The 27776-nt window shown below is 39.1% G+C and overlaps 1 long non-coding RNA gene and 1 gene segment (V, D, J or C); one reads left to right on the top strand and one right to left on the bottom strand.

The window, feature by feature from the left end:
* Nucleotides 1–8513: 8513 nt before the first annotated feature.
* On the bottom strand, nucleotides 8514–17020 carry LOC148005524 (uncharacterized). Its single transcript, XR_015622622.1, has 3 exons — nucleotides 15089–17020; nucleotides 12374–15008; nucleotides 8514–8801 (listed from the first exon to the last, which is right to left on the bottom strand). It is a non-coding gene; the product is annotated as an uncharacterized LOC148005524 (long non-coding RNA).
* A 1716-nt stretch (nucleotides 17021–18736) lies between these two features.
* Nucleotides 18737–20833, top strand: LOC102547474 (Ig heavy chain V region 1-72-like). The segment is given in 2 exon segments: nucleotides 18737–18827; nucleotides 18910–20833. Coding segments are annotated over 2 exon segments (372 nt in total).
* Nucleotides 20834–27776: the final 6943 nt, after the last annotated feature.

Here is a 27776-nt window from a genome sequence, read left to right as displayed (position 1 = left end):
TATTGACATGATCCTGTCCAGATATTTTATATGGGGAAGAGGGAATGTTTGTGTTTTTTCTACAGGATGCTACAAGAGTGTGCCAGCTGCCTGAGTGGTTGCTGAGACTTGCCGATCCTATTTGCATAAAGATTCAGCTCTCCTGGTTCGGGTCCCTGGAGTCATTCCTCTGCCCTGAGAGGAAGATAGAAGATCCCCCTTCATCCTTTGTCATCACAGAGATTTTGCCATTGCTGCAGTCAGTGTTACCGCTGTGTGTGCCCCGTCCCACTATTGCCTGCTCTCTGACCCTCTGTACACTGCTGCTTGCTGGGGAAGACTGGACTCCAGCCGTTGCTGCCCCCTTCATTTTCCCTGATGACTCTTGCTGCCTGAACTGGTCATTTTACAGACTGTAGCTTTACAGGAATGCTACCTGCGTAAAGCTACAGTGGACTGGGGAACTCTGTCCTGGTTAGACAGATCTCAGAAATGGTTCCATTGTCTGCTGGTTGTTCCAGAGAAAAATGACTGATCCTGAACTGTCCTGGAAAAGACCTTGATACTTTCGCTGCTATTGTAGCAGCCATTACTGCTGCAGACATTGTGTCTGCAGTGTCTGGAGTTATCCTCCCCCAATCTATTGTTAGACAAGTACAGTGGGTGAACTTTCTGGAGTAGTTACTAACAATTGGGAATTCTAAATTTTATTATAGGAGCGGCTTGACTACGGCCCTTGGTAACAGCTGAGGAGGACCAAATGAGGTGCCCACTACTTATCGGGAGTGGCTCTGTCTGGTGCAGCCCTACGCTGTGGATCAGTGTTCATACTTGGTTGGTTTGCAAACTCAGATCTCAACAGAAACGTGACAAGGCCGTTATCACTCAAACACTTGTGGCCATTGTACAAGGGTCCTCCTCTGGAATTTGGTTATCTTGCTCAGGACACTCTCTGTATCTGAGTTCTCTGCTCCTGCACCCCATGGAACTGTGGATCCATTACACTGGGATGAGGGAGACTCATTGTTCCTTTGATCAGCCCTTCCACATCGCTGAGGTTTCCTCATTGCACGCGATAGGGTGATCATGACTGCTATAAAATAATATAAATTATAAGGGTGAGATGTAGAGGGCCACAATAACATTCGCCACCACTAGATGGCACTGGCTTCCACTGCACCCCACGTGGAAGGCCAGGATAGCCTCCACCATTACAAGATGGCGCCGGCCTTTGCCGCGCCAGCCGGCCCCCTTTCAGGAAGTTAACTGTGCGCATGTGCAAGAGTGCCTTCGTGCCAGGTCTTTGCCCACTCCGGGGCGTGACTTATGAGATCATGGGTAAACAACCAATCAGGTGTGCATGTGCCACACTAGGGTGTTTATAAATGCGCCATGTTGGCGCGGAGGCCCCTTCCTCTTCTAAGATTAATGAAGTTGGTCACAGTAAGGATTTCTATGTACCCTCATGTTTCCTTCCGGCGGGAAGTCGTGTGCGGGACATCGATCCAACTTCCACCAGGAGTGAAACAGTAACAGGTGCAGAGAAACATCTGGAGAGTGAGGCAGTCCTAGGCGACTCAGAGGCTTCCTTTTCTAAGGTCAAACAACTTCTGAGACCAAATGATGTCTGTGATATAGCTGCTATGACAAGACTACAAATTTAGGACAGTAAAAGTTAAGTAATTGAGCATATGTTTTATAATACATACTAACCTTATTTAAGGAGAAAAAACCAATTACATATACAAATTAAAGAATGATAGAAAATTTCAAATGTGTTATGTTAGAACATCATCTTCATCGTCAGGTGCATCTGTAAATCTGTCAATAATTTCTTTTCACTGACAGGTGGAAGGTTCTCAGTTGGAAAATATGATAGATTGTGACTTGGGAATACAGTCCTTGATGCTTCATCCACAATGTTAAGCCCATGCAGCTCTGTTGGGAAAGTGTAGGCGATCTGGTCCTCCTGCCACGTGATGCCCTCAGCTCAGGTGAATGAGAGAGGGAGACTCTGGGTGTATTTTTATAACCTGGCCTTTATTACATTTTTTATTTTAATCACTCACTTTTCTATATAATTTTCCTAAAATGGTTAAAGGGTAATATAAAGCCCTAACATATGGTTTTTATGACATGGGAAAAAGACTGTGAAGGAAGAAAAAAGGTGACATCTATTCAATCCTAATATCAATTACATATGAGTATGGACAATGTTCCTTACAACATGTGAATGCTGAGTCCACCCTTCCCTGATGACAGCACTCCTGAAACCAGCTTCTTCACTCACATGTCTTGTGTTTAAGGGATCAGAGTCCTTCAATCTTATGTGATATTCCAGGTATGTGCACTGTATCCATCCTACTCTTCAGATTTATCTTACGATGTTTAACTTGTCATGAACCAGTTGTCCACTGTTAGAATTTTAGAATTCCAGCCCACTGGGGCTATAACTGAGATTCCTAATATTTTCTGATAAGAGATTGACTTTCTTTCTTCCAGCTGGATGCCATTTGTACTTCAAGATCCTGCCTGTGGTATGAAACTTTACACATCATCTTCAGGAATGTCTGGTTGCTGCTCTACTCTGCATATCTGGAATCCTATTACTCATTCCATCAACAAATAACACACTCTGCTCAAATTAATTGCAAATAGTATGGTTATTTTTAATCCAATGCTCGAGAGTTTTGGAAGGATGGATTGGTAGTTACACATTAACTAATACATGTTCATTCTGCAGTGATTTTTCTCCTCACATGCCTTTGTGATGAACATGGTGACTCAGGAATGATTATGGAACTGATTAGAAATACATAAACATGATAGTGGAGTTGGAAATAGGTTCTCTAGCTGACTATACCTGAATACAGAAATTTTGACAGCTGTAAAGTTTATCACTGAAATAATTTGAGTATGAGTTAATCTGATCTACATTTAGAGTAATACGTTCTAATATTTGAGCCCTCTGTGCCAAGATGCTTTATATATAAATCTGTATGAAGTCTTATTGGATTATATTTATGTATTTTAATTTTTGTACCATGTCGTTCACATCTCTGTACATTTGTGGACTTGGACCAAGTATTATGTTAAATACATCTGAAAAATTCAGGAAAATGTCTTCATCCATTGAAGCTTATATCACAGACTTAAGAAAACACTATGCCATTATGCCCTCTACAGACAAAGTATCTGAAATGCAACATCTGTGTTTCTAGTTAGATATGACACATTCTTTTCTGAAGAGTCTGTTGTCTGACTTTTCAATATTCTGGAACCAGCAATACTTTTATCTCTGGCCCTCTGTTCCCATCATTCAAACCTGACAACTTAGCCTGTGGTCATCCATTCCAGGATGTCCGCCTTCTTGTAGACCCCTTCTCCTGCCTGATAAGGATGTATATGCTGATCTTTGAGTCTCATGGAGACAATGTCAGAAATTCTTTTTCAAGATACAAAATTTACTCATACATAAAGAATCATTTTAACATTGACCACCCCCTAGAAAAAGGATTCAAGCATTAGCACAGGTCTTATTGCTCATTCTACCCTGAAGGTTCAGGCTGCAGATGGCACTCAGCATTCTGGGATTCTTTTCTCTTTCTTCTGTTGATGAAAATTTGTGCTAAGATTTTATTTTATCCTTTAGACACATCTTAATATTTTTTACTTTTTAAACATTTGAAAATATGAAGATGTTTTACTCGTAAAAGGAACTTGACTGTTTTATTGTAGACTTATTTACTGGATACTCAAGCTTTTTTCTCTCTGTATTCAGGCACATACATGTCAATAAGCCACTGCATAAAGATGACCAAACACAGGCAAATCTTACTCTCTCTAAGTTCTAAACCATCAATACTGGTATGAACAAAGAAGATTACATTGTATTTTAACATATCTGAAGGCAGAGAAAAAAAATGCCCTAACCTTGTTCATTGTAATTTTCAGCATCCTCTGCCCACTGTGCCTTCTTCCAATATCATCAGCATCTAAGAGAATTGAATAAATTTTCCCACGCTTAGAGTTTATATTTTCTACTGTTAATTTTAAAGTTGTCACCAATACAGGTCAATATAATGATGAAGTTACTGATTGTTGAATAAATATCAATTTCAAATATGTTATGCAAGAACTTGCCACATCAATAAAGTCAATGAAATTATTCTCTTTCATACAATTACATTGTTCATAATTGCCAGCTTGAGATGGCATATACTTGTATACTATGCAAGAATGCTATAATCACTTTACCAATTTCGTGGAAAATATATATTGATAAGACTCACTCAGGCCCCAGAAACAGTGTCAACAATGTAGGAGTAAAATCTACCCTTTGAGCTACCCATCTGTCCTCCATGAAGAAATACAGGGAAATGATTCTGAGATTAGTGGGCATAGTCAGGACCCTTTATGTTATAGTGAGGATTTCTATCAATACTACTGCAACCCAACATCACTCAGCAGAAGTGTTGTATATTGAGGAAACTGATCTTGTGTGTTACATATACTCTGTGGGAAGCTTTTAAGAATTCTTTTGAGGGATACTGCATCTCCAATCATAGAATAATATCTCTTAAGTCCTACAACTATAGCGCATCTTCAGAGTCAGCACCTGATGAGGGAATGCAAATCTCTACTGACTCCACTCAAACTTTGGTTGAAAACCCAAAGCAGGGCCTGTATACTCATTGGTGTGCAGCCTTTGACAGGCTTACTTCCTCCTTCCTGCTGCTGATTGTCCCTGCATGTGAGTGCCAAGGCTCTCTAAGGGATGAACTTTTCTATCCTCAACTGTTCCAAGCTTTCATTTTTCCCCTTCCTTTCTCCAAACATGTCCTATTCCAGGTTTCTCTGAAAGAGTCTGGCCCTGGGATATTGCAGCCCTCCCAGACTCTCAGTATGACTTGCTCTTTCTCTGGGTTTTCACTGAGTACTTCTGGTATGGGTGTGATCTGATTTGTCCGGTTTCAGGGAAGGGTCTGGAGTGGCTAGCAACTAGTTTGAGGGATGATGGTAAGGGCTACAACCCATCTCTGAAAAACTGGCTCACAATCTACAAGGACACCTCCAACAACTGAGCATTCCTCAAGATCACCAGTGTGGTCACTGCAGATACTGCCACATACTACTGTGCTCGGAGAACACACTAACACAGCCTCAGTTTTCAGCTGTACAGTATTTCAGGATAGTTCTCAGCTCTCTTTCTTCCTATTTCATCATAAGAGGGTATGCTCACAGCTTTCCTTTTGCCCTCTGGTTTCCTGTTCGATCTTAGGTTAAGATGTTTCTATTCCTGTTTTTCACCCTAAGTCTCTATTAAGATGTTTATAAATTAATCTGTCTGTGATTTGTTTTATAAAGCTCATGAATGTTTGGTGCCTAAACCTAGTGGTTCATAGCTATGGTTCCATTCAGTCTTACACTTCAAATTCCCACAGTTGAGATTTCAAATTATCATAATATTCACCATCGGTGAACAACTGTATATGGTGAAGATGGGAATTGCTTGATGAATATTCTCAAATTGAGTCATTGACCAAAGTGTGTCGATAGATACTCACAAGTAATTCAGGCTGTTCTGAAGTCTATTGGTTTTCATGCACAAACTAATTTTGAAACCATGTTGTTCAAGACAATACTTATCTACCTCACTGAATACAGAGAAGTCGAGCTTGTGCCCAAGTAGTAGCTTCACTCCTGCTGATTAGTGTTCATAGAACTCTGCATCCTTTCTATGGTATCAGTTGAGAAAGGTCATTATCAATCTAGCTATACACCTTGTCATCGAAAACAGTTACCTGCCTCTGGGTTACGCTGGCACAACAGGTGCACAATCATTTTGTGATTAATAATTTATTTTTTGATGGAATTTAAGGACTTGAAATTAGGGTTAAGAGGGTTAAGCTTAAGGTAAGCAATGGCACACCCAGCTAGAATTGCCAAGAAACTGATATTGCATAGGCTATGATCCTAAGGGAAAATCATATGCCATTGTTCTAGTAGAGGAACATATCAATGAAATGATTTTTATGTACATAATCATTCACTTAAACAAGTAACTCACCTAACCATCATCCAAGACATGTTTTGCAGTAGATAGGAAGCAAGAGAGAACCACAAATGGATAATTTGTAGAATGAAAAAAACTTAGGAGCACTGGTAATTAGTTGGTTGACCTCATCAAACCTTCATCCCAATAATAGTGGATCATTGCAAAGGAAGATTGTAAGAGCCAGAGAAAATGGATGATGGTAAAGAGGCAGTCTCATCCAGACACAATAGGACTGATGCACATATTAACTCACATAGACTGTGTGAACAAGCACAGTGCTTAGATAGGTTTAAGCCAATGATACCATGTACATAACAGGGGAAGTGGAGATGTGCTCCCACCATTGGCCAAGAATCTATCTGCAGTTTGTATTAGTTTAAAATGAACATTAATCTTCTTCAGTGGAGTCTTACTTTCTGTATTAACAACAGTATAAGACAGGCCATATGCCCTGTAAGTGGACAAACAAAACCAATACAATGGCATGTTTGCAGAGTGTTTGTCTTAAATAGCTTTATTTTGTCATTTTTTGTCTTCGTATTTTTTTCATGTACATTTGGTTTCAGATTTGTGGTTTTCTGATTGTGTGTGTGTGTGTGTGTGTGTGTGTGCATGTGTGTGTGTGTGTTGTGTGAGTGTGTGTGTGTGTGTGTATGTAACAAGAGAGATAGGATGGATAGTAACAGAGAGAAAGAGATAGAAATCGATTCTTCTTTTACATTTTTGTTTGTGTTTGGTTAAAGAGTGAGAGAAAGAAGGGTTATGAATTTTGGTTGAGTTGGGGAGAGAAAAATATGATTGTACCATATTGTTTATAAGTTTTTTTAATTAACAAAGGTAATTTGGATTGAACAAACTGAGTAAAGGCCCCAAATCTAGTGTAATTCTTACATTTCTATAAACTAGAATATCATGGAAAGAGAAAACATGTTCGTTTATTTCTGTAGTGCTCATGTTTATCCTGAGTGCAAAGTTTATAGGCATTTCTGGTCAGTTGCCTATTGCCCTATTGACCCAACTCGCATCATTTCTGTCTTCCTGTACTGGCAAAAATCAGTTAAGAATCAAGAGACCATTAAATATTTCACTGCTCAGACGTTTTATATTTAAAAAATTATTTATTAAGCATTCCATTCGTAACATCTCACATGATAACTCATTCCCAGGTTACCCCTACATAAATCCCACACCCCACATCTGCTCTCTCTTCACTCTCTTTGACTAAATGAGGTTACGCCCCCAACCACCCAACCTCTCACACCCCACCTCTCCAATATCCCTTTACACTGTGGCATCAAACATCCAAACAAAGAAAGTCCTCCACGCCCAATGATGAGCAACAAGGCCATCCTCTGCTACATATGTATCTGGAGCTATGGATCCCTCTGTACACTCCTTGATTGGTGATCTAGTCGATGGGAGCAATGAGTGGTCTAGGAAGTTGATGTTGTTCATCCTATAGGGTTGCAATGCACCTCTACTCCTCCAGTCTTTCACAAGTTCCCCAACAGTGGTCCCTGAACTCAGTCTGATAGTTGGCTCCAGCATCCACATCTACATTGGTCAGTTGTTAATGAAACCTCCTAAGAAACAGCCTCACCAGGTTTCAGGCAGCAAGGGCCGCTTGGCAACAACAGTTTTCGACTTGGTGTCTACAGACAGGATAAATCTCCATGTGTGGAAGTCCTTGGATGGCCCTTCCTTTAGTCTCAGCTGCATTTTTGTCCCTGTTTTTTCTTTGAACAGAACCATTTTTTAGCTTAAAAACTTTGAATTTGAGAATTGCAAATTCTAAGTCTATAAGGAATGAGCAAACCAAACAAGGCTCAGTGCTTGTCTTCCAATGTATGTGTGGTCATATTTGTACTCCTTCTTCAAAGGTCCTTTCACATGTTTGCTATATCAAAACATCCTTTCCCCTGTATCTGTTCCAACAAAGCATTCTTACATGTGTGTCTTTTTCAGGAAGTTTTTTTCATGTATTTGCTTTAGCAACAGTCCTTTCCATATATGTTATACTTTCCAGTTTAGTACTTTTATGGGTCTCCTGAGTTTTTGAGCGAGTGGACCTCTGACTCTTGTGCTTTCTTTTGGGAGTCTTTTCCTCTTATTTATTTACCTTTTCCAACTTCAGTGTAATAGCTTTTGTTTTAGCTAATTGTATTTTATTTTGCTCTGTTTTATTTTTCCAACCTAGAACCTCAATCTTATGAAAGACAGGAAGGATCTGAATCCAGATAGCAGAAGAATTGCAAAGGAAAAGAAATGAGTAGAAGTAGGTCAAATATAATAAGATTATATATTATATGAGCAAAGATTCTATTCTTAATTAAAAAGGAAAGTATACAGTAAGAAAAGCAAACTGTTGTAAATAACCCCAAACATCATGTATAAGTAGAGATAGTGGTATATTTTTTCCTATTCTCTTGTTTTTTTTTTTTTTTTTTTTTTTTTTTTTTTTTTTTTTGCTTTTTTTCTTGTCTAGGCAAGCAAATTTCCTAGACTTCCAAAAAAGAGCTCGACATAAAGGAGAAAGATTTGCAATTAATCAGTTTCCTTTAGAAAATCATTCCAGACCTGATCCTGCAGCTCTGGCACGGGAGCACTGTCCTGCATTTCCAGTTCCCATTGCTGAGTGTTCAACAGCAAACCCAGAACTCTCAACAAGAGGTTGATGGTAAGGTGACATTTTCTTATTCATTAAGTTTTCTAATTAACTTTTTTAGAGAATTTCATGTGAGTGCTGTCACAGCAGATACTTTATCTATAAATCTTTGTTGTTACTGATGTTGTGCTATAACTCAAACTTTACTGTTATGCATGTTGTCAAAATACATAACAAGGTAACTTATATCCTTGAGGTTCAAGAGCTGGTTTACCACTTCTTGATCCTCAACCTAATGAATCTTAAGGCAGGCAGACCCTAGTAGCTATGATACTGAAATAGTGGAAGAGCATCCTGACTCCTGGTGCAGGAGTGGACATCATTCAGGATTCTTCCCAACATAACCCCAGAACTGTTTACAGCAGTGTTGAAATCAATGATGGAGATAAATCATCTGTATTTCACATTTCCCAGAGTTATAGCTACTGCATTCATTTATCTTTGAGAAAGGGGATGAATGTCATCCTTCAAGATATGATGGTTTTTGAACCTACACCAGTCACTTAAATCTGAAATTCTCAGCATTTCAATATTCTCTGAAATTTCCTCTAACAGCTGCAGCACAACAGTGGTGGTGGTAAATTAATGGTGTAGAGTTCCAGGACATCCCAACCCCAAATCAGCACAAAGAAGTCTTCTTTGCCCCAGAGAAGCAAATATGCAGGGAATAAGAGGAAGTCAGGAGATAAAGTATGTGGGAGAAGGGGAAGGGAACAAGGGAGAAGGAAGACTTGTTTTTGAGTAGCAAAGGATGTCTTACTCTAGATAGGCAGGAAACAAGTGCATCACACAGGGAAATGGCCTTTTGTGAAAGTAAAATGGAATAATCTTTTCTTGCTGAGGGGTATATTTTTAATTGGACATGTTACATTAGGAGATCCAAAGGAGATTTTTTTCAATTATTTATTTATGTATTTATTTATTTATGTATTTATGTATTTATTTATCTATCTATCTATTCATTCATTTATTTACCCATTCATCCATTCATTCATTTTATAGTTTATTTGTTGCCCCTCTCTCCTCATTCCCATAAACAGTCCCTACATCTATTCTGCTGTCTTCTCCTCTGAGAGGGGGATAGCATATTGGATATCCACAACCCTGTTTCATCTAGTCTCTACAGCTTTAGGTGAATCTTATCCTTCTGAGGCCAGACAAAGCTGTCTAGTCATGGGAATACATTCTACAGATAGGCAACCCCTTTAGGCATAACCCCTACTCCAGTTATTGGGGAATACCAAAGATGATTGAACTGTACAGGTGCTAAATATGTGCTAGGGGCATAGTTCTAGCCCATGTATACTTTTTGATTTGTAACTCAGTCACTGACAGCCCTTGCAACTATGTAGTGATTCCCATTGCAAATTTGTAGGATTCAGATCTTTCGTCTGGTTGGTCCTTTTGATATTTTCCCTGGTCAAAATTTTCACTAATAATCCACTCTTGTTAATACAAGCCTATAGCGCACTATGTTCAAAATGGTTTCAGCTCCTAAAAGTTACCCAGGTCCTGAACTGCATCATCATTTCAGTTATTTATGTCAACATTCTCAGTCCTATGTACAGCTATTATATAAGTCCTTTAATTTTGTCTACTATACAGTGTAGGGTGAGTGATTTACACTCTGAGCACAGGTTCTCTGCCCCAGCTGTCGCCTCATGAAGACAGGAAAGAAGCTGTTATCTCCTGTCATTGCGTTTTTAGAAATGGGAACTGCAAGAACTGGATCCAAATGTCATCAAGGTGGAATCTGGTTTGGGGAACGATACTATAGTAAAATCTCTGACGTATAAGTCATTATGCCCATGTAATCTAGAACCATTTCTCCCTTCAGTTGAGTTACATGAACACTGAAATTGCAGGGATAAATTATTTGAGAAGCCAGACTGCAATTTCAGTATAAGACATGACAAATGTACTTGTGTGGGAGTCCATGATCAGCAGGGGGCACAATGAGGCCAATAATCTCCAAATGTAGATGAAAAGGCTGTGGAGGGGATTCTGTTTCCTCTGTGGTTCCTTTCTTAAGTATATTAACTGATCTGGCCTACTGTGATTGACATGTGATTTCTCCATGCTTGAACACCATGAAGATTCTTTCTGAAACACTTCCCAGAAATTCTACCATGAAATTCTATGTTCAGGGATTGAACTGTTCTTACTGTAAAAACAAACTCTCAGTAGCTAGCTATATTTACCACCAGCACAACACACACACACACACACACACACACACACACTTCAAACCAGTAAAAATTACCACATTGGAGATTTTGAAATGGCTGAGCAATAAAGTTATCTTCTGGAAAGTTACCAGTCTCCTGTAAGTCTGTTGGAATTGAATTAGGCAAGTAGTCCCCACAGGTTAATTTATCCATCTTGGTGTATATGTAATCTTTTCTCATCACAAAATAATATAACATATTAAATAAAACAAAATGTCATAACATGGATGCGGAGGAAATATTGAGGGCCCACACCAAGTTGAATGTCTTTTGACATTTGATGATAAAGGTAAAAATATATTCACTATTGGCAGGGAAGATTTCTAGAGATTCACTATTTACTAGTGATTATTTGTATATGCACAGTACATTTACTTTTAGTCATTGTAGTGTATTTCGAAGTATATAATCTGTTATAAAGTCAGATATTAATTCCATATATCTGAAAGAAGGTACTGAATTAGAAAATATTAGCCATATTTCGAGTATTGTGTCCATTTCATCATCATCATCATCATCATAACAAACATCTTTAGAGCAATTTGATGACATTGTGTCAAAGTGGAGCAACAGAATCATGGCAAAAATCTTTTGAGAGCTTAGTCTCTAAAGTTAAAGCATCTGCTCAGAGTGCAAGTGTATGGGATGCATTTCCTCAGAGAGGATTAGTACTTGGACCTGAGCATCCTGTGGCCTGACCTATGTGTCTTTTCAGTCTTTCGTCTCCAGTTTTTCTTCAGGTAGACTAGGTTCTTAGTCCCCTGGTCATTAATATACAAATTACCTAAGTCTCTGAATGTAAATACATAAATGTCCACACTCTGATAACAACCTATGATCAGTGTTCTCTCCATAGTCCCTGAACACAGTGACTCTAACCATGGAGTGGAACTGGGTTTTTCTCTTTCTCTTGTTAGTAATTGCTGGTAAGGGGCTCACAATTTCCCAATCTGAGGAGACAGGGCCTGAGGTGAAAATTACATCCACTCTGCCTTACTCTACAGAGGTGTCCACTCCCAGGCCCAGCTGCAACAGTCTGGAGCTGAGCTGGTCAAACCTTGGTCTTCAGTGAAACTCTCTCCTAAACCTTTGCCATCTAAGCTATGCACTGGGTAAAGCACAGGCCAGGACAAGACCTGGAATGGGTTGGAGATATTGTTCCTGGAATTGGTGTTACTGTCTATAATGAGAAGATTAAGGGCAAGGCCACACTGACTGCAGACACATCCTCCAACACAGCCTACATGGAACTCAGTGGATTGACATCTGAGAACTCTATGGTCTATTACTGTGCAAGACACAGTGTTGGAACCATATCCTGAATGTGTCAAAAACCCTGGAGAAACAGCAAGCTTCCACAGATCTGAAATGACAGAAAAGACTAATCTTTAGACTTGCTCAGAAATAGTAATATTGAATTTCCATTCATTGCCTCCTCCTTACTGACCTATAGTGCCTTTGTCATCTTTATAAATGAACATCTATGAATAAAGCTATGCATTTGCATAAACCTACAATTCACCATAACTTGTGAATCACTTCACCAGTTACCACTTCCATAGCTATGTATCCTACTCAATAAAACAATAAGGAGTGAAAAGTATGGTGATGCATGTTAAAAATATCACTGGATTCTGAGAGACCAGGGTTTGTAATTGTTGGAAATAATGTATAATATAAATTTCACCTATAAAATCTGACATAGGGAAGCAAACACTCCTTCATAATCTCAATGCCCTCAGGTGTGTTGTTATCTTTTGCCCTGTGTTCCATTACAAATTCCAATCTCTTAGAAGGTGAGAAATATTTATCAGAATACACAGGCATGAAAATATAATTCCTGTACACTGGTCAAAATATTATCAAAACACTTTGCATCAAACTGCTTAATTAACACATGTATATACTTGTTGATTGAGGTAGGTTCTGAGATTATAGATATGTTTTTGGTCCCATATTTATTTCCTATATTTATTTCTTCCCAGTCCCAGTAATCATACATAGTCACTGCCCTCTTTAGACATGGACATATACAGATACAGCATCAACTCTCATAGTTCATTACATATCTTTGGCCCAGCTTTCTTCTACAGAATATTTGTGAGTATGTGTCTCTCCATGCACATGTGCTTCCTATATATTGTGTTTGATTATTTTTCTAATGTTTGTTTGTTTTGTCCTATTTTCATTTGTTTGCTTTTCCTCTTCATCATATTTAGATTCTGTTTGTTTTCTAATTTTATAAACAGAAGAGTGCTGGGAAAAGATTGATAATATGTTGGGGATGGAAACCAGTAATCAGAATATATTGCATGAAGCAATCTATTTTCAGTAAGTTAAAGAAAAAAGAATTGAAAAGAATTAATAAAGAGAAATTTCTGATAAGTTATCTGTTGTGCAAATTTCTCATATGCTCAAAATTCTCTTGTCTTCATTTAAATCTTTAAAGTGTATTTAAAAGTCAGGACTGAACGGATTTAAACGATGAGGAATGTGTAAAAAGTGTAATCCTTAGGTATAATCAAATAATTAAGTAAAATGTTTGGGTTTTAGTCCATCTCAGCCTCTCTCTCTCTCTCTCTCTCTCTCTCTCTCTCTCTCTCTCTCTCTCTCTCTCTCTGTTTTTGTGTGTATGAGTGTGTTTGTGCGTGTGTGTGTGTGTGTGTGAGTGTATGTATTTTTCTGTTATAAATCTCTAAGAGCACAGAATAATTTCTCCTAGGAAAGCTTTAATTTCTTGAGGTCATTCCTGCAGGTGTCATAGAGGGAAACAAACCATTTGAAGATAGGAATGAGAATATGGTGCTGATTGCCTTGTGAGCCTGGATAGGACTTTGCAGGGTCTGAGCACAAACTGTTCATTGTAGGTATATTTAACATAATAATAGAATTAGGAAAAGGGTCTGTGGCAGCACCAATCTGCATAATTCCTAATCCAGTTGCACAATAAAGCTTAAGGTGTGGCCATATAGAAAGTCTTTATGAAGTTCTTGTGACTATGGGTGTAGATCTACTGCTAAAGCCTAGAGTCTAGTGTGGTATCTGACTAACAGCATCCAGTTCAGCAGGCTATAAAGTACATGTTACACCTCCCATAGGATGGGTAAGAGTCTAATAACAGAAGAGTCTGGGATAATCATTCTAGGTAATTAGGATGAGTTCTGTGCCCACAGAGAGCAAAAAGCTCACCAGTTTGTTAAGAACCTCCACACTTAGCTTTCTGAATAGAGTACAGATATTTACTTTTTTTTCCCCTTCCTTGAGGAGCCATCCCTTCGTGACTAAAATTTCTGTAATAAAAACAGTGGGATGTTGGAGTGAAATGAGAAAGATTGATAAATGGAATTGAACTAAAAATCCAGACATGGTAAACCCATACAACTATGCTTCTCTCTTAGTAGCAGGCCCTGATTCCCTCTGCAATCTTTCTTTAAATGTCATCAATAATATTGAAAAATACTTGCTGCATATGCCAGTGAAAGAAAAACAACTGAATTAATTAGCTGTGCAGAACTTGAGGAACAGGTGTGTAGGGCTCTGATACCTGGGGCTCTTCCATGGAGATCTCTCACCTGACTATGTGCATGGGTTCAGGCAAGTGAGAGAGAACTCAGGCAGGGAGGGAGAACAGCCTCTGCTGCTCCTTCTGCCTGTTCTTCCTCCTTCCACTGCTGCCTGCCACTTCATTTGGTCAGGTTAAGCCAGTAGGAGACTGACTAGCTGGCAAGGGGTGCAGGTAAGCTTCTGGAGGTGATAATTTCAGGGAGAGCAGATCTCTTTCCTAAGATGCATTGTTACAGCTATTATGCCCCAAGTTCTCAGAAGATGGAATAGTTCCTGCACAGCTTCAATTCTGAATAGGACACTTACATACAGTTTTGTGGATGGCTCAGTGACTGATAGTCTATTGGTTTGGCCTGAGAACTTGGGAAGACCTCATCTACATATTTGTAGGCATGATCCTGTTTCTATGACTGATCTGTCTTGAGCCTACATGTCCTGTGGTCACATCTTCACCTGTGGAGGAGGTGCGTAGGGTATTGCCTTGAGCCTTTGTAACCTGTGTTTACTTCCTCACCTGTGGGGGAGGACTTTGGGGTATTGGCTTCTGTGACTGATCTGTGTTGGGCCTATGTAACTTGCGGTAACTTCCTCTACTGTGGAAGAGGGCTTTGGGGTACTGTCCTCTGTGACTGATCTGTTTTAGTCTTATGTAACCTGTGCTTAAATCCTCAACTGAGGAGGAGGGGCTCGAGGAATTTCCCTACATGACTGTTCTGTCACAAACATCTCTGTAAGGGTCTTTGGGAGACACAGCTACATGAGGTCCTGGTATGCTGAGAGTCTATTAATTAATCATTAATTAATCCCTGCCCCTTTTAGGGTCTCCCAGGGATTTGACCTATCTTGATCAGGAATCAAGGTACCTTTCACTGCCCACTGCCCCACAATTCCCCCAATTACCTTTTTAAACGAGAGGTATCGTATGTGGTGAAAATTTTGGGTGGGAGTTAAGAATCATAAGTAAACATTAAATAGGGTGGCAGGGTAGTAAAACTAAGCTAGAGTGATAACAGGGGATGAAGGTGGGGTTTGGAGGACAGAGGATCATTTATTGAAGTATTAGCTCTATTCGTTGTAGGGTTTGAGGGTATTAACATTGGTTTTTAACAATATTAGATTAATCTAGCTAGATATCATTTTTTTTCTTACTATCATCTAACTTTCCCCAAGTTCAGTAGCCATTTGACTTTGGAAAGAGGGTTCATTTGTAGCTGGAAGGTCCCAAGTTGTGGGTATCAGCTGTCATCTGTGGATCTCAGTGTGGACCTCAGGGAGTCATCAGTCAGATGTGGTGTCTGGATAAAGGCAGCTTTGTTGTCCCAAACAGGTCTAAGGAGATGGTGTTTGGTCTTGGCTGGATCTGTGGGAGAAGCACTGTAGAAAAACCTGTAGGGTGAACACAACGGAGGAGCAGAACCCCAGCAGGGGAATGTCTGCATAGGATGGGTGTCCTGTGTTAAGCCTGTGTTGGTTTGCTTGGGAGCACATCATGGTCTGTTGTTATGATTCTAAAAAAACAAGTGTGTTTGAGGAGTTTAGTCATGGAAGGCATCTTTTACCTCTCCTTTAGATATCTGAGGAAGAAAATATCATGTTAATTATGTATCTGGGATAGGCAGTAACAGTTTCTCTGTGAAAAAAACCTGGTTGTTAATAAAGGATTAAATTTTGGTCATCAGTATAATTAGTTTGACCTGTGGGAGTAGATTAGATAGATGATTTTTAAACCTTAAAGGATAATTGGAAACATTTTTGGATATAAGTCATGAATGTTAGGGAGAAAATAAACACTTAAATAAAGAGGCATGATAATTTTAGGTTGAGAAGCAGGAACATTGTCTTAGATGTTCCTGTCAACGAGAACAAGCATTTAGGCAAAGTGTGAAAACTTTTGGGTTTCAGTTGTGTTTTTCCATTCTCTTTGGCCAGTCTAAGATGTAATTGGGGAGGGGCTTTCTCTGCCATGCTACATACTTAGGCTGTGTGCTCTAAGCAGGCTGATCTGTATGTTTTCCTCACTTGATTTTTCTTGGCTGGTAAATCCTAAATGAAGATTGGAAGGAGATGAAAAGGGTAACTTTGAAAAAAAGCTCAAAGAAAGAATAGAATCTTGATCGCACAGTCCGGGGGGGGCAGAGGGAGTGAGAAGAAGCTGTTGGGTTAAAGGTGGGGTGTGCTGCATCTGCTCTGCTGCTGGGCATGGCCTCTGGGGAGGCAGGACAAGGGGAAATTTGCTCCACTTTCCCTGTGCAGTTACCAGGCAGGTATAAGGTTGTGGGAAGATCAAGGGGTTGGGAAGCACAGTCTGAAGCAAGGGGACAGACAGATGGAACTGGCATGGGGGTCCCTGGGCCTGGAAGAGACCTGTGGCCATTTGGTTCCCAGAATCTTGATTGCCCAAATGTCACTGGGTGCCAAGAAAGAAGTGAAAATGGAGTTGGGGTCACAGGCGGGTTTTGCCCAGGGCCAAGGGAAAAGGGGGTGGGGGACACTGGCTTAGCCTGTGATGGGAGTCCTTGACTTGTCACCTGTTGGTTGTGGGCTTGGGATTAATGGCTTCTACAGCCGAGAACATAGAGAGGTCTTCCACTGAAGAATAGAAAGCGGCTTTGTAAGGAAAAGACTTCTTTACAGCCTCCAACACAGTGGGGATTCTCAGGATGGGCCTGAGCTTAAAACCTTTGCAGTCAGGAGTGTCTGGGAAGAAAGACAAATTGGCTAAGCTTCTAGGCCTTTAGGTACCTCATGAAAATGAAGATCTGCTTATTGCTAATAGGTTGGCATTATCTTTTTCTGGTTGGGTGGTAAGATCTACCTCTAAGGCTTGTAAGATACCTCTTTCTGTTTGGATGGAAAACAAAAATGTCATGGAATATCCTGTCTACTCTTATCAAATTTAATTGAGACATATGCAGGTTGGGAAACAGATTGAGGTGCAGAATACATGTGCTTGCGTTCTACTTCCTTATCAATGTGGAATTTTTTGGACTATTAGCTTTTCTGTGAGTATCTCGGTGGTTCTTCCTCTTTTTGTTGTATATGACTGTTCCATGAATTCATACATGGATACATGGGGCAATGCATCTGGGCTTGAGCTTCACTGCTCTTCTGCTGTCCTCAGTTGCTCTTACCCAAGTATAACCTGATGAAGGTAACAAAAGACCCGATCTCTCCTGTTAACACCTATTGACAAATCATAACTGATAGTTCTGGATCTGCCATTAAAAAAGACGATGACTTTGAGAGTGTCATTAATGTAGAACCAACTTAAATTCACACACTGAGACATCAGTTATCTTCTCCAAACAAGCCATAGCCATTTCTCCCTGCACCTGAACCCTGAAAACACACTAGGTGCAGGGTTATGTTACTACTCAAGTGAGACTGGAGAACTTTAGAGTAAACAATGGGAAATATACCTACAGGTAAGTTCATGACCAGCAGGGGTCACAGTGGGACCAAGTATTTCCAGCAGAGAGATGAGGTGAATGTTGTGGGGACACTCTAGCCTCTGTGATTTCTTTTCTTAACATACATGTACCTCTTGTGATTGACATGTAATATTTCCATGCTCAAACACTGTGAAGATTCTTTGAAAACTCTCCAAAGATTTACATTTTTGGTATATCTGTATCAATCAACATCTATCACCTGTCTTTCTACCATGTTTTCTTGATGCAAACTTCTGTTGAAATATACATAGTTTATTTCCAAAATTTAGTTATTGTGATGGTTCTGGAATAATCATTCATGTACGTATGTTTCTGAAGTATATATATTGTTGGTCATTTGGTTGATATTTTTAGTATATAGCAAATGTTTTAGTATAACACAAATGTTAATTGTATGTTTTGAAAGAAGGCTGTAAATTCTAATAACTTAGCTGTTTTTGAAAGTTGCTATCAGTATTGTCATCCTTTAACCACCTGGAAATCTATCTCTTAACCTTGTCAGAAGAGGGGACACTGTATCAGGAAGCAAATATTTTTAAAGCACAGGCCTTGATGTTACATTCTCAGCCTTAGCACAAGGCTCATCAATGAAGTAAGGGATGGATTTCCTCAGATAGAGTTAGGACTTGGGCCTCAGCAACCTGATTTCTGACCGAGGTGTCCCTTCCCAAGCAGTACTAGCACCTCTTAAATGTACTAGGTCCACATTTCAAATGTATCCTGCTCATGAATATGCAAATTATGTGAATCTATAGTCGCAAATAAAGGGATGTGTACATCCCCCGAAACCATAAGATCACTGTCCTCTCTACAGTCACTGAGTACACAGGACCTCACCATGGGATGGATCTGTATCATCTTTCTTGTGGCAACAGCTACAGGTAAGTGTCTCAGCCTAGCAAATTTGAGGTCTGGTCACATATTCAGCTGACAATGACATCCACTATATTTTTCCCTCCACAGGTGTCCACTCCCAGGTCAACCTACTGCAGTCTAGGGCTGCACTGGTGAAGCCTGGGGCCTCTGTGAAGTTGTCTTGCAAAGCTTCTGGTTATACATTCACTGACTACTATATACACTGGGTGAAGCAGAGTCATGGAAAGAGCCTTGAGTGGATTGGGTATATTAATCCTAACAGTGGTTATACTAACTACAATGAAAAGTTCAAGAGCAAGGCCACATTGACTGTAGACAAATCCACCAATACAGCCTATATGGAGCTTAGCAGATTGACATCTGAGGACTCTGCAACCTATTACTGTACAAGACACAGTGTTATAACCACATCCTGAGCATGTCAGGAACCCTAGAAGAAGGGCAGCAGGCTGCCCTGGGACTGAGAAGACTCATTTCCTATTTTTGTATATCTTTCTAAGAGACCAATTTTGCTTTTGTCATCTCTGCAAAAGGACATCTATAAATTATATAATGTTACTCTATGATGATCCTAGATTAACCAATACTTTGTCAAAATCACTATCATTAACCACCGCCACTGAAATGTTTCTTTAAAAAAAAACAACAGAAAGGGAAATCTGTGATTATGCATCATAAAAATATTTCTGGTCTCTGACAAAACCTAGAACTTTCTTTGGAATAGCTGGGAATAAAATATAATATGAATTTCCAACAGAGAGATGTTGGGTGTGTAGATGGAACTATGTATAAATTTGACCTGTCAAACACCAACGTGTTTTTGGCAATCTAAAAGCACTTTCTCAGTCTTAAGTCTTAAATGACATCTACTTGTTTTGCTAACTCCACTTGTGTGGTCAGCAGAAGTTCTAGGGACTTAGAATGTAAGAGTATTTATATTTGTATATATAGCTTCATTGTTCTTGCAGATGCAAAGAACTCGAAAATTCCTCTCAGGAGGGAATGGGGAAAGGTGTAAAAGAAGACTCTGAGATAAAGATTAGATTAAACAGAAGGAAACAGTGAGAACTTTGCCAACACCAAGTTTAATTCTCATAGTCTTTATATACTTTACAGAATCGTGGGAAACAAAGTCACAAAACCATCTGAGACAATGTCTGACATACATTGAATACCTATAGCCATTGGGAAGCCTCCCAGTTCCTTCCTGCAAGATTAGCAGAACATTCAGCACTTCTGCCATGACTCTGTATCACAGGCAGGCTTTTATTGAAACAGACAAAATGGCTCCTAACACAAAGTCACAAAGGATAATTTCTATATGATGAACAAAAATATTATTAAATCACTTTTCACAGAACTCATTTACAAACTCTGAGGTTATATGTTAGTATCTGGTCCTATAAAAGTGGCCCCAATCTCAATAATCAGTTCTGCAGTCAAGTGCCTTTAGAGAGCATGGACCTTTTCTAAAAAAGCATCAATTATGACAGTTTCTTGGATAATTGGTACCCATCATTGTCCTGTAGAATATTTATGGTTGTGGTTTTCTCTGCATCTATGTGTGTTTCTTGTGCTTGATTTTTGATACCTTTCATTCATATTGTTTTTTTGTTTTGTTTTGCTTTGTAATATTTCAGTTTGTTTGCTTTTCTTTTATCTTATTTTGTTTTTCTTTTGATTAATTTTAGGTTCTGTTTGTTTGCTAAGAAATGGAGTTGAGGTGGCAGATAATCTATAAGGAGTTGAAAAAGACAAATCAGTAATCAGGATATATTATGTGAAAATTTTATTTACAATAAAATAGAAAATGTTTTATAAAATAAAAAATGGTACCTTTGTTGTGTAATTATCACATATGCTCCAGTGCCCATACTTTAAGACTCCTATCTCTGATTAAAATGTTTAGAAGGGTTTCACTGGTCAGGATTTAAAGAAATTAAGAATAAGGCATATATAAAAAGCATAATGCCAAGAAATAAAGAAATATCTAATAAAATGTTTAGGTTTTAGCTAGTTTGTGTGTGTGTATTTATTTTAATAATAATTTTCCCATTATTAATCATTGAGTGCATAGAGTAAATTCATTCTGGGAGAAATTTTTTATGTAGGAGTCCTTTTATTGCTATAATTCTTTAGAAGAACAATGTTATTGTTTGCCTCTACATCCCTGGACTATGTGATTGCAGGTTCTTGATTAAAAAACATTTTTCAGTATCATTTTCATTTAGTAGATTAGTCCCTGAAACAGATCAGATCTTGGTTGATTACTCCCACAGAGTTCTACTATTATTCATATAGTGTAACTTTCAGGAAAGAGGCAGGACTCTATTTAGATCAAAGTTGTTCTTCTGTTGTTTTCCTGTTTAAATTTCTCCATAGAATATATGTTGAGTGCCATCCAATATCCTAAATACTAGGCCATACATGAGAAGACTCTAGGTAAAAGCCAGTTCACCATGTGCAGTGAGTTGTTTGGGTATTGAATGTGATCCATGAAATTGTCAGTCAGGGAATCAAACCATGAGAAGAGATGAAACTTAGAAGTTGGTGTTCATAGACACCTTCAACTTTGATGAGACTTCAGGGAGTCTAAGAACAGGTAATTTATTTTAGTTATATTTGAAGAAAATAGAAATAGAAAAAGGGTCTTCATTCAACAATAATTTTCATAATTTTTCCAATTCCAGTTATACAATGAAGCTTAAGATGTGACTATGTAGAAACTGTTTTTACAAAGCTCTTGTGACTTTGAGAGTAGGTTATACATATAAAAGGCTTAGAAATTAATGTGACCTCTTACAAAATTCAGAAGGCCATAGGGTACATGCGAAATCTCCTATAAATTTTCACAATTGTCTATAGAAGGAGCATTCTGGGATAGTCATTCTGGGGAAAGAAGGTTAGGCTTGTCCATACAGGATGGAAACAGGACACCAGATTGTTACAGACCTCTGTTCTAATCTCACTTGATAAAGTGCTAGTATTTGATTTATCGTCTCCAATGAGGAGACACTCCCATGATTAAAATTTACTGTTCTCTTTGTGTTCCTCTCTGAGTGCAAGGCTTTTATGCCCTCCACAACTACTATGTCACTGTCATCTGTAATATTGATCATATTGATTGTCATGGGTCAATGAAAGTAGAGATCTATATAAATTGGTTGTGGAGACTTTGAGGAGCAGATGCAGAGAGCTGTGTTTCTGGAGGCTGCTCAGTGTTTGTTCTTCTCAGTTAACCACATACAAAACCATGGAAACTCCTATCTCCTATGTCAGTTAGTCCTTGCCTTGAGTGACAGGAAATCTGAAGAAGATCACTTCAGACAGTTCCTAAAATCCATGTCATCCCCTGAGAATGCTACAGAAATAGAAATGACACAAGACCTTTCCAGTCACCATGAAAATAGTTTCTCTAACAGCAGAAGGAATTTCACAATAGGAATATGAGAACCTCAGTTAACTCTAACAAAGGAAGTGAAAGATTTGTGTGACAAATCTTCATATCTTCAAACAAATCATTGAAGAAGATATTGCCAAACGAAAAGATATCTCTTGCTGGTGTAATGATAGGGTAAACATGGTAATAGAAATATGCATCTTACAAAAAGCAATCTACAGATTCAATTCCATTCCAAACAAATTTCTAAGACAGAACTTTACAGGTATTGATAGACCATTACTCAACATCAGATATAAAGCCAAAAGAAGAACAGTGAAAATGATGCAGTCATCACCATCACAGGGAAAATAAAACTGTACTATATACCAGTAGTAATAAAAACACCATGGTATTGGCATAAATATAAACAAACTATCAAATAATAGAATGAAAAATCCAGACATAAACCCACACACCTAAGGAAACCTAACTTTTGATAAAGAACCCAAAATACCCAAAGAAAGAAAGTGTCTTCAACAAGTGTCAGTGATGTAACTGAATCTTTGCAAGGAGAAGAAGGAAAGTAATTCATATCTATTAATCTGCATAAAATTCTAGATCAACTGGATCAAATATCTTAACACAAAGCATGCTATCTTGAGACTAATAGAAAAGAAAGTGCAAAATAGTGTAGAACTCACTGGGGTTCCTGAACAGAACACCAATAGCTCAGTTGCTAAGAACAACAGTCAATAAATGTGACCTAATGAAGCAGAGAATGTTCCAGATTGCAAAGGAGTCTGAATATTGTACAAACCTAGAGGATGGGAAAAACCTAGAGGATGGGAAAAGATTTTCATGAACTCTACATCTGACAGAGGTGAAAAGTAGAAATCTGTATAAAAAACTGAAGAAACTAAAAATCAAGAAAACCAGTAACCTAATTGAAAAATGGGTATAGAAATAAACATTATTCTCAACAGAGGAATCACATATGACTGAAAAGCCCTTAAAGAAAGGTTCACCATCCTTAAGTAACAGGGAAAAGCTAATCAGAATCACTGTGAGAGCGCATGATATAGCAGTCTGAATAGATGAGTTCACAAATAAACTGTTAAGAATGTGGGCTAAAGGGAATTATCCTCCAGAGCAGGTAGGAGTGAAAACTTGTGTAGTGTCTTTGGGAACCATTATTGTAGATTCTCAGGAAATGTGGAATAGATCTACCTCTAGACACAGATATACTACTCCTTGTCATATACAAAAAGGAAGAGTAGATCCTACCACAAAGAAAAAAGTTGTTCAACTATGTTCATAGGTGCTTTAATTGTAATATCCAGAAACTGGAAATAACTCATCTGTCCCTCAATAAAAGAATGGATTCAGAGCCTGCCCCACATGTGGTCCATACTTATACAGCCACCCAATTAGATAAGATGGATGAAGCAAAGAAGTGCAGGCTGACAGGAGCCAGATGTAGATCTCTCCTGAGAGACACAGCCAGAATACAGCAAATACAGAGGCGAATGCCAGCAGCAAAACACTGAACTGAGAACGGGACCCCCGTTGAAGGAATCAGAGAAAGAACTGGAAGAGTTTGAAGGAGCTCGAAACCCCATATGAACAACAATGCCAACCAAACAGTGCTTCCAGGGACTAAGCCCCTACCCAAAGACTATACATGGACTGACCCTGGGCTCCAACTTCATGGGTAGCAATGAATAGCCTAGTAAGAGCACCAGTGGAAGGGGAAGCCCTTAGTCCTGCCATGACTCAACCCCCAGTGAACGTGATTGTTGGGGGAAGGGTGGTAAATGGGGGAGGATTTGGAGGGGAAGGCCATATAGAAGGGGAGGGGAGGGGTTAGGGGGATGTTGGCCCAGAAACCGGGAAGGGGAATAACAATCAAAATGTAAATAAGACATACTCAAGTTAATAAAGATAAATAAAACAAAACACACACCTAAACAGACCAGAAAATAAAAAATAGATGTAGATGCATTACACACATTTGTATAAAACCATAAAGAAAAGAATGGGAATATGGTGACAATTGCCTTGTCAACCTGGATTGGAGTTTGAGGATTCTGAACATTGACTGTTCATGTAGTTACATTTCAACATAATAAGAGAATTTGGGAAGGGTCTGTGGGCAGCACAAATTTGCATAATTATTCCATATCCCATTGCACATTAAAGCTTAAGGTGGGACTATACAGAAAATATTTACGGAGTTCTGTGGCTATGAGTGTAGATCTATTGCTACACCCTAGATTCTAGTGTAGTCCCTGACCAACAGAGTACATTTTAGCAGGACATAAAGTACATGTGACACCTGCTTTAGGATGAGTAATATTCTAATGATGGAAGAGTCTAGAATAATCATTCTGGGTATAGGGTGCTCTTTTGTCCCCACAGATTAAAAAAAAAAAACAAAAAACGAAAAACAAAAAACAAAAACCAGCAGTTTGTTAAGAACTTCCACTCTCCTCTTTCTGACTGGAGTATAGATATTTGATATTTTCTCCTTCCTTGAGGAGTCATCCCTATATGACTAAAATTCCTGTAATAAAAACACCAGGATATTGGGGTTAAATAAGCATGGTTGATAAATCACATTGAACCAAAAATCCAGACAAGGTTAACCTATACAACTATGATTCTCTGTGAGTACTAGGCCCTCATGCCCTCTAAAACCTTCATGTCAATGTCATCAATAATATTGATAAATACTTGTTGCATGTTTCTGTGAAAAAAAATCTGAAGAAATTAGCTGTGCAGAACTTGAGGAATAGGTGTGTAGGGCTCTGATACCTGGGGCTCTCCCACTGATATCTCCGGCCTGACTAGGGGCATGTGTTCCAGCAAGGAGAATAGAACTCAGGCAGGGAGGGAGAACAGCTTCCCCTGCCCCTATTGCCTGCCTCTTAGTTTGCCTGGTCTGAGACAGTAAGAGGCTGACTAGCTGGCCAAGGTTGCAGGGGAGCTTCTGGGTGCAATGATATAGGGGAGAGCAGATCTCTTTCCAAAGCTGCATTGTTACAAACCTTATGACAGAAGTCCTCAGAAGATGGAATATTTCCTGCACACCTGCAATTCTGAACAGAACACTTAAATCCAATTTTTTGAATGGGTCAGGTTCTGACAGCAGGTACTTCCTGTTGGTTTAGCCTGAGAGCTTGGAAAGACCTCATCTACATATTTGGAGGTGTGGTCCTGTTTCTTTGCCTGATCTGTCTTGGGCCTACATGACCTATGTTCACATCTTTTGTGGAGGAGGTGCTTAGGTCATTGTCTTGAACCTTTGTAACCTATTGTTACTTCCTCAACTGTGGAGGAGGACTTTGGGATATTTTCTTCTGTGACTGATCTGTCTTGTGCCTATGTAATCTGTGGTCACTTCCTCACCTGAGGAGAAGGGTCTTGAGGCATTGTCCTACATGACTGGTTGGTTTCAAAGCTCTCTACAGGGATCTTTGGGTGGGTGCATCTATGTGAGGCCCAGATATTTTGGGAGACTAGTAATGTACCTGCAGCCCCTTTTAGGGTGTCCCTGGAATTCTGCCTATCTCATCCTGGAATCAGGGTACCTTTCACTGCCTGCAGCTCCACAATTCCCCCTTTTACTTTTTTCTTTCTTTCTTTTTTTTCTTTTTTTTTTTGTCGGGGCTGGGGACCGAACCCAGGGCCTTGTGCTTGCTAGGTAAGTGCTCTACCACTAAGCTAAATCCCCCTTTTACTTTTTTAAAGAGACATGTCATTCTGATTGAAAATATGGGGTGAGATTGAAATATCAAAAGAAAACACTAATTAGGCAGAAGGGGTAGTGCTACTAAGCTAGCTTGGTAACAAGGGAACAGGGTGGGGTTGGGAGGTCAAAGGATCATTGAATGAAGTAATAGTTCCATGTATAGTTTGAGGGTATTAACATTGGTTTTAAACAACATTAAATGAATTTAGCTAGATAACATGTTTTCCTTACTATCATGTAACTTTCCCCAAGTTCATTAGTCATTTGGCTTTGGCAAGAAAGTTCATCTGTAGCTGGAATGTTCCAAGTCTGTGGGTGTCAGCTGTCATCTGTGGATCTCAGTGTGTGTCTCAGGGAGTCATTAGTCAGATGAATGTCTGGATAAAGGCAGCTCTGTTGTCTCAGGTTAGGGTGGGTAGGGTGGGGACATCCTTTTGGAGACTGGCACATTGCGGAGGAGATATGAGATGTGAAAAAGGAGGGGGTAGACTGGGAAGGGAATCAAATCCGGAGTGTAAAAATTAATAAATTAAAAAAAAAACAAGAGTTAAGTGAGGTAAGTGGGTTTATTGAAACACATAGCAGTTAAAAAAATTACATTGGACAGTGCTTATTTCCTCCAGTGACTATTTAAGTACAAAGAGCTAATTTTTCAGTGCTAATTGAAGTACAGGATGGTAATAAAGTGTTAAGTTCCCAGTGTTTAATAGAGCACAGAGAGTTAAGGAGAAAAAAAAACAGTGGTTTTCAGGCACAGAATAAGCAAGAGAGTGTTAAGATTCCAGAAGCCCTCAGCATCTAGTCCCCCCACCCCAGTAGAGCTAGAGATTGTTACAAGGCAAGAGATCATCAGTCTTCCATCCAAATCTCTGTTCCACCTTAGCTCCAAACCTCCAAAGGCCAGGGTAGCCCTTGGCACTATTTATGTTATTTATGGAAATTAAAAATACTTCCAAATGAAGACTAGATAGCATATGTGATGTGCATGAGCATGGAACATGTGAGGAAAACCCCCACAAAGGATCAATAAAAATGCTTTCTCTAAGGTATTGAGTTCTTTGATTAGATCTGTTGAGAGTTATTGAGGGACAATGACAGGATCATGTATACCATTCTGAAATAATATGATGGGAAGTTTCAAGCTTTATGAGACTTCTGACTTCTGAAAGACAGGACCTCATAGTGTGATCAGGTTTCTAGCCTGATCAGTGCAGGGCCAAAATGTTGACTCCAGTGTGTTCAGGGTCCACTGACAGAATGGAGCTTTGGTTCTAGTGGTATCTGAAGTCAATACAGGTATCAAATTCTGATATCTTTAGTTTAAAATATCATTGCAGAACCTGGTGTCTACATTTCTGTGATCCTAGACACATTTGGGCCTTGTATGTCAAATGACAGAATCCTGATATTAGATGATCTTCTGGTGGTATGAAGTTTGCTATTCTGACTCCAGCAGGTTCATAATGTTCAGGGATGACCAGGTTTAACACCACCTAGTTACCTCATTTTTAGTGTACAACCCTACCTTTAGTCATTTTGATACATAGCCAACATAAGTTCAACAACTCTTTTTGACAGTCGACACCATTTTCACCAGTCCTTTCAGTTGAAATTTATGTACATATTTCACTAAGAAGAGACATAGATACCAAACATCACAAAAGGATCTGAAGATGTGAAAACATTCGCACTTCAACAGATGAATAAAGTACAAGGAAATAATATTAAAAAAAATCTGCAACACAACGATCCTCCAAGACACAATACCAACCTGCCCATTCCTATCTCAGAGAATTCAAAATTATGAAAAGAGATGAAATG

Source organism: Rattus norvegicus, chromosome 6 (assembly GCF_021556685.1).
Source record: "Rattus norvegicus strain SHRSP/BbbUtx chromosome 6, alternate assembly SHRSP_T2T, whole genome shotgun sequence".
Classification (NCBI taxonomy): domain Eukaryota; kingdom Metazoa; phylum Chordata; class Mammalia; order Rodentia; family Muridae; genus Rattus; species Rattus norvegicus.
This window is presented reverse-complemented; position numbering and strand designations above follow the sequence as displayed.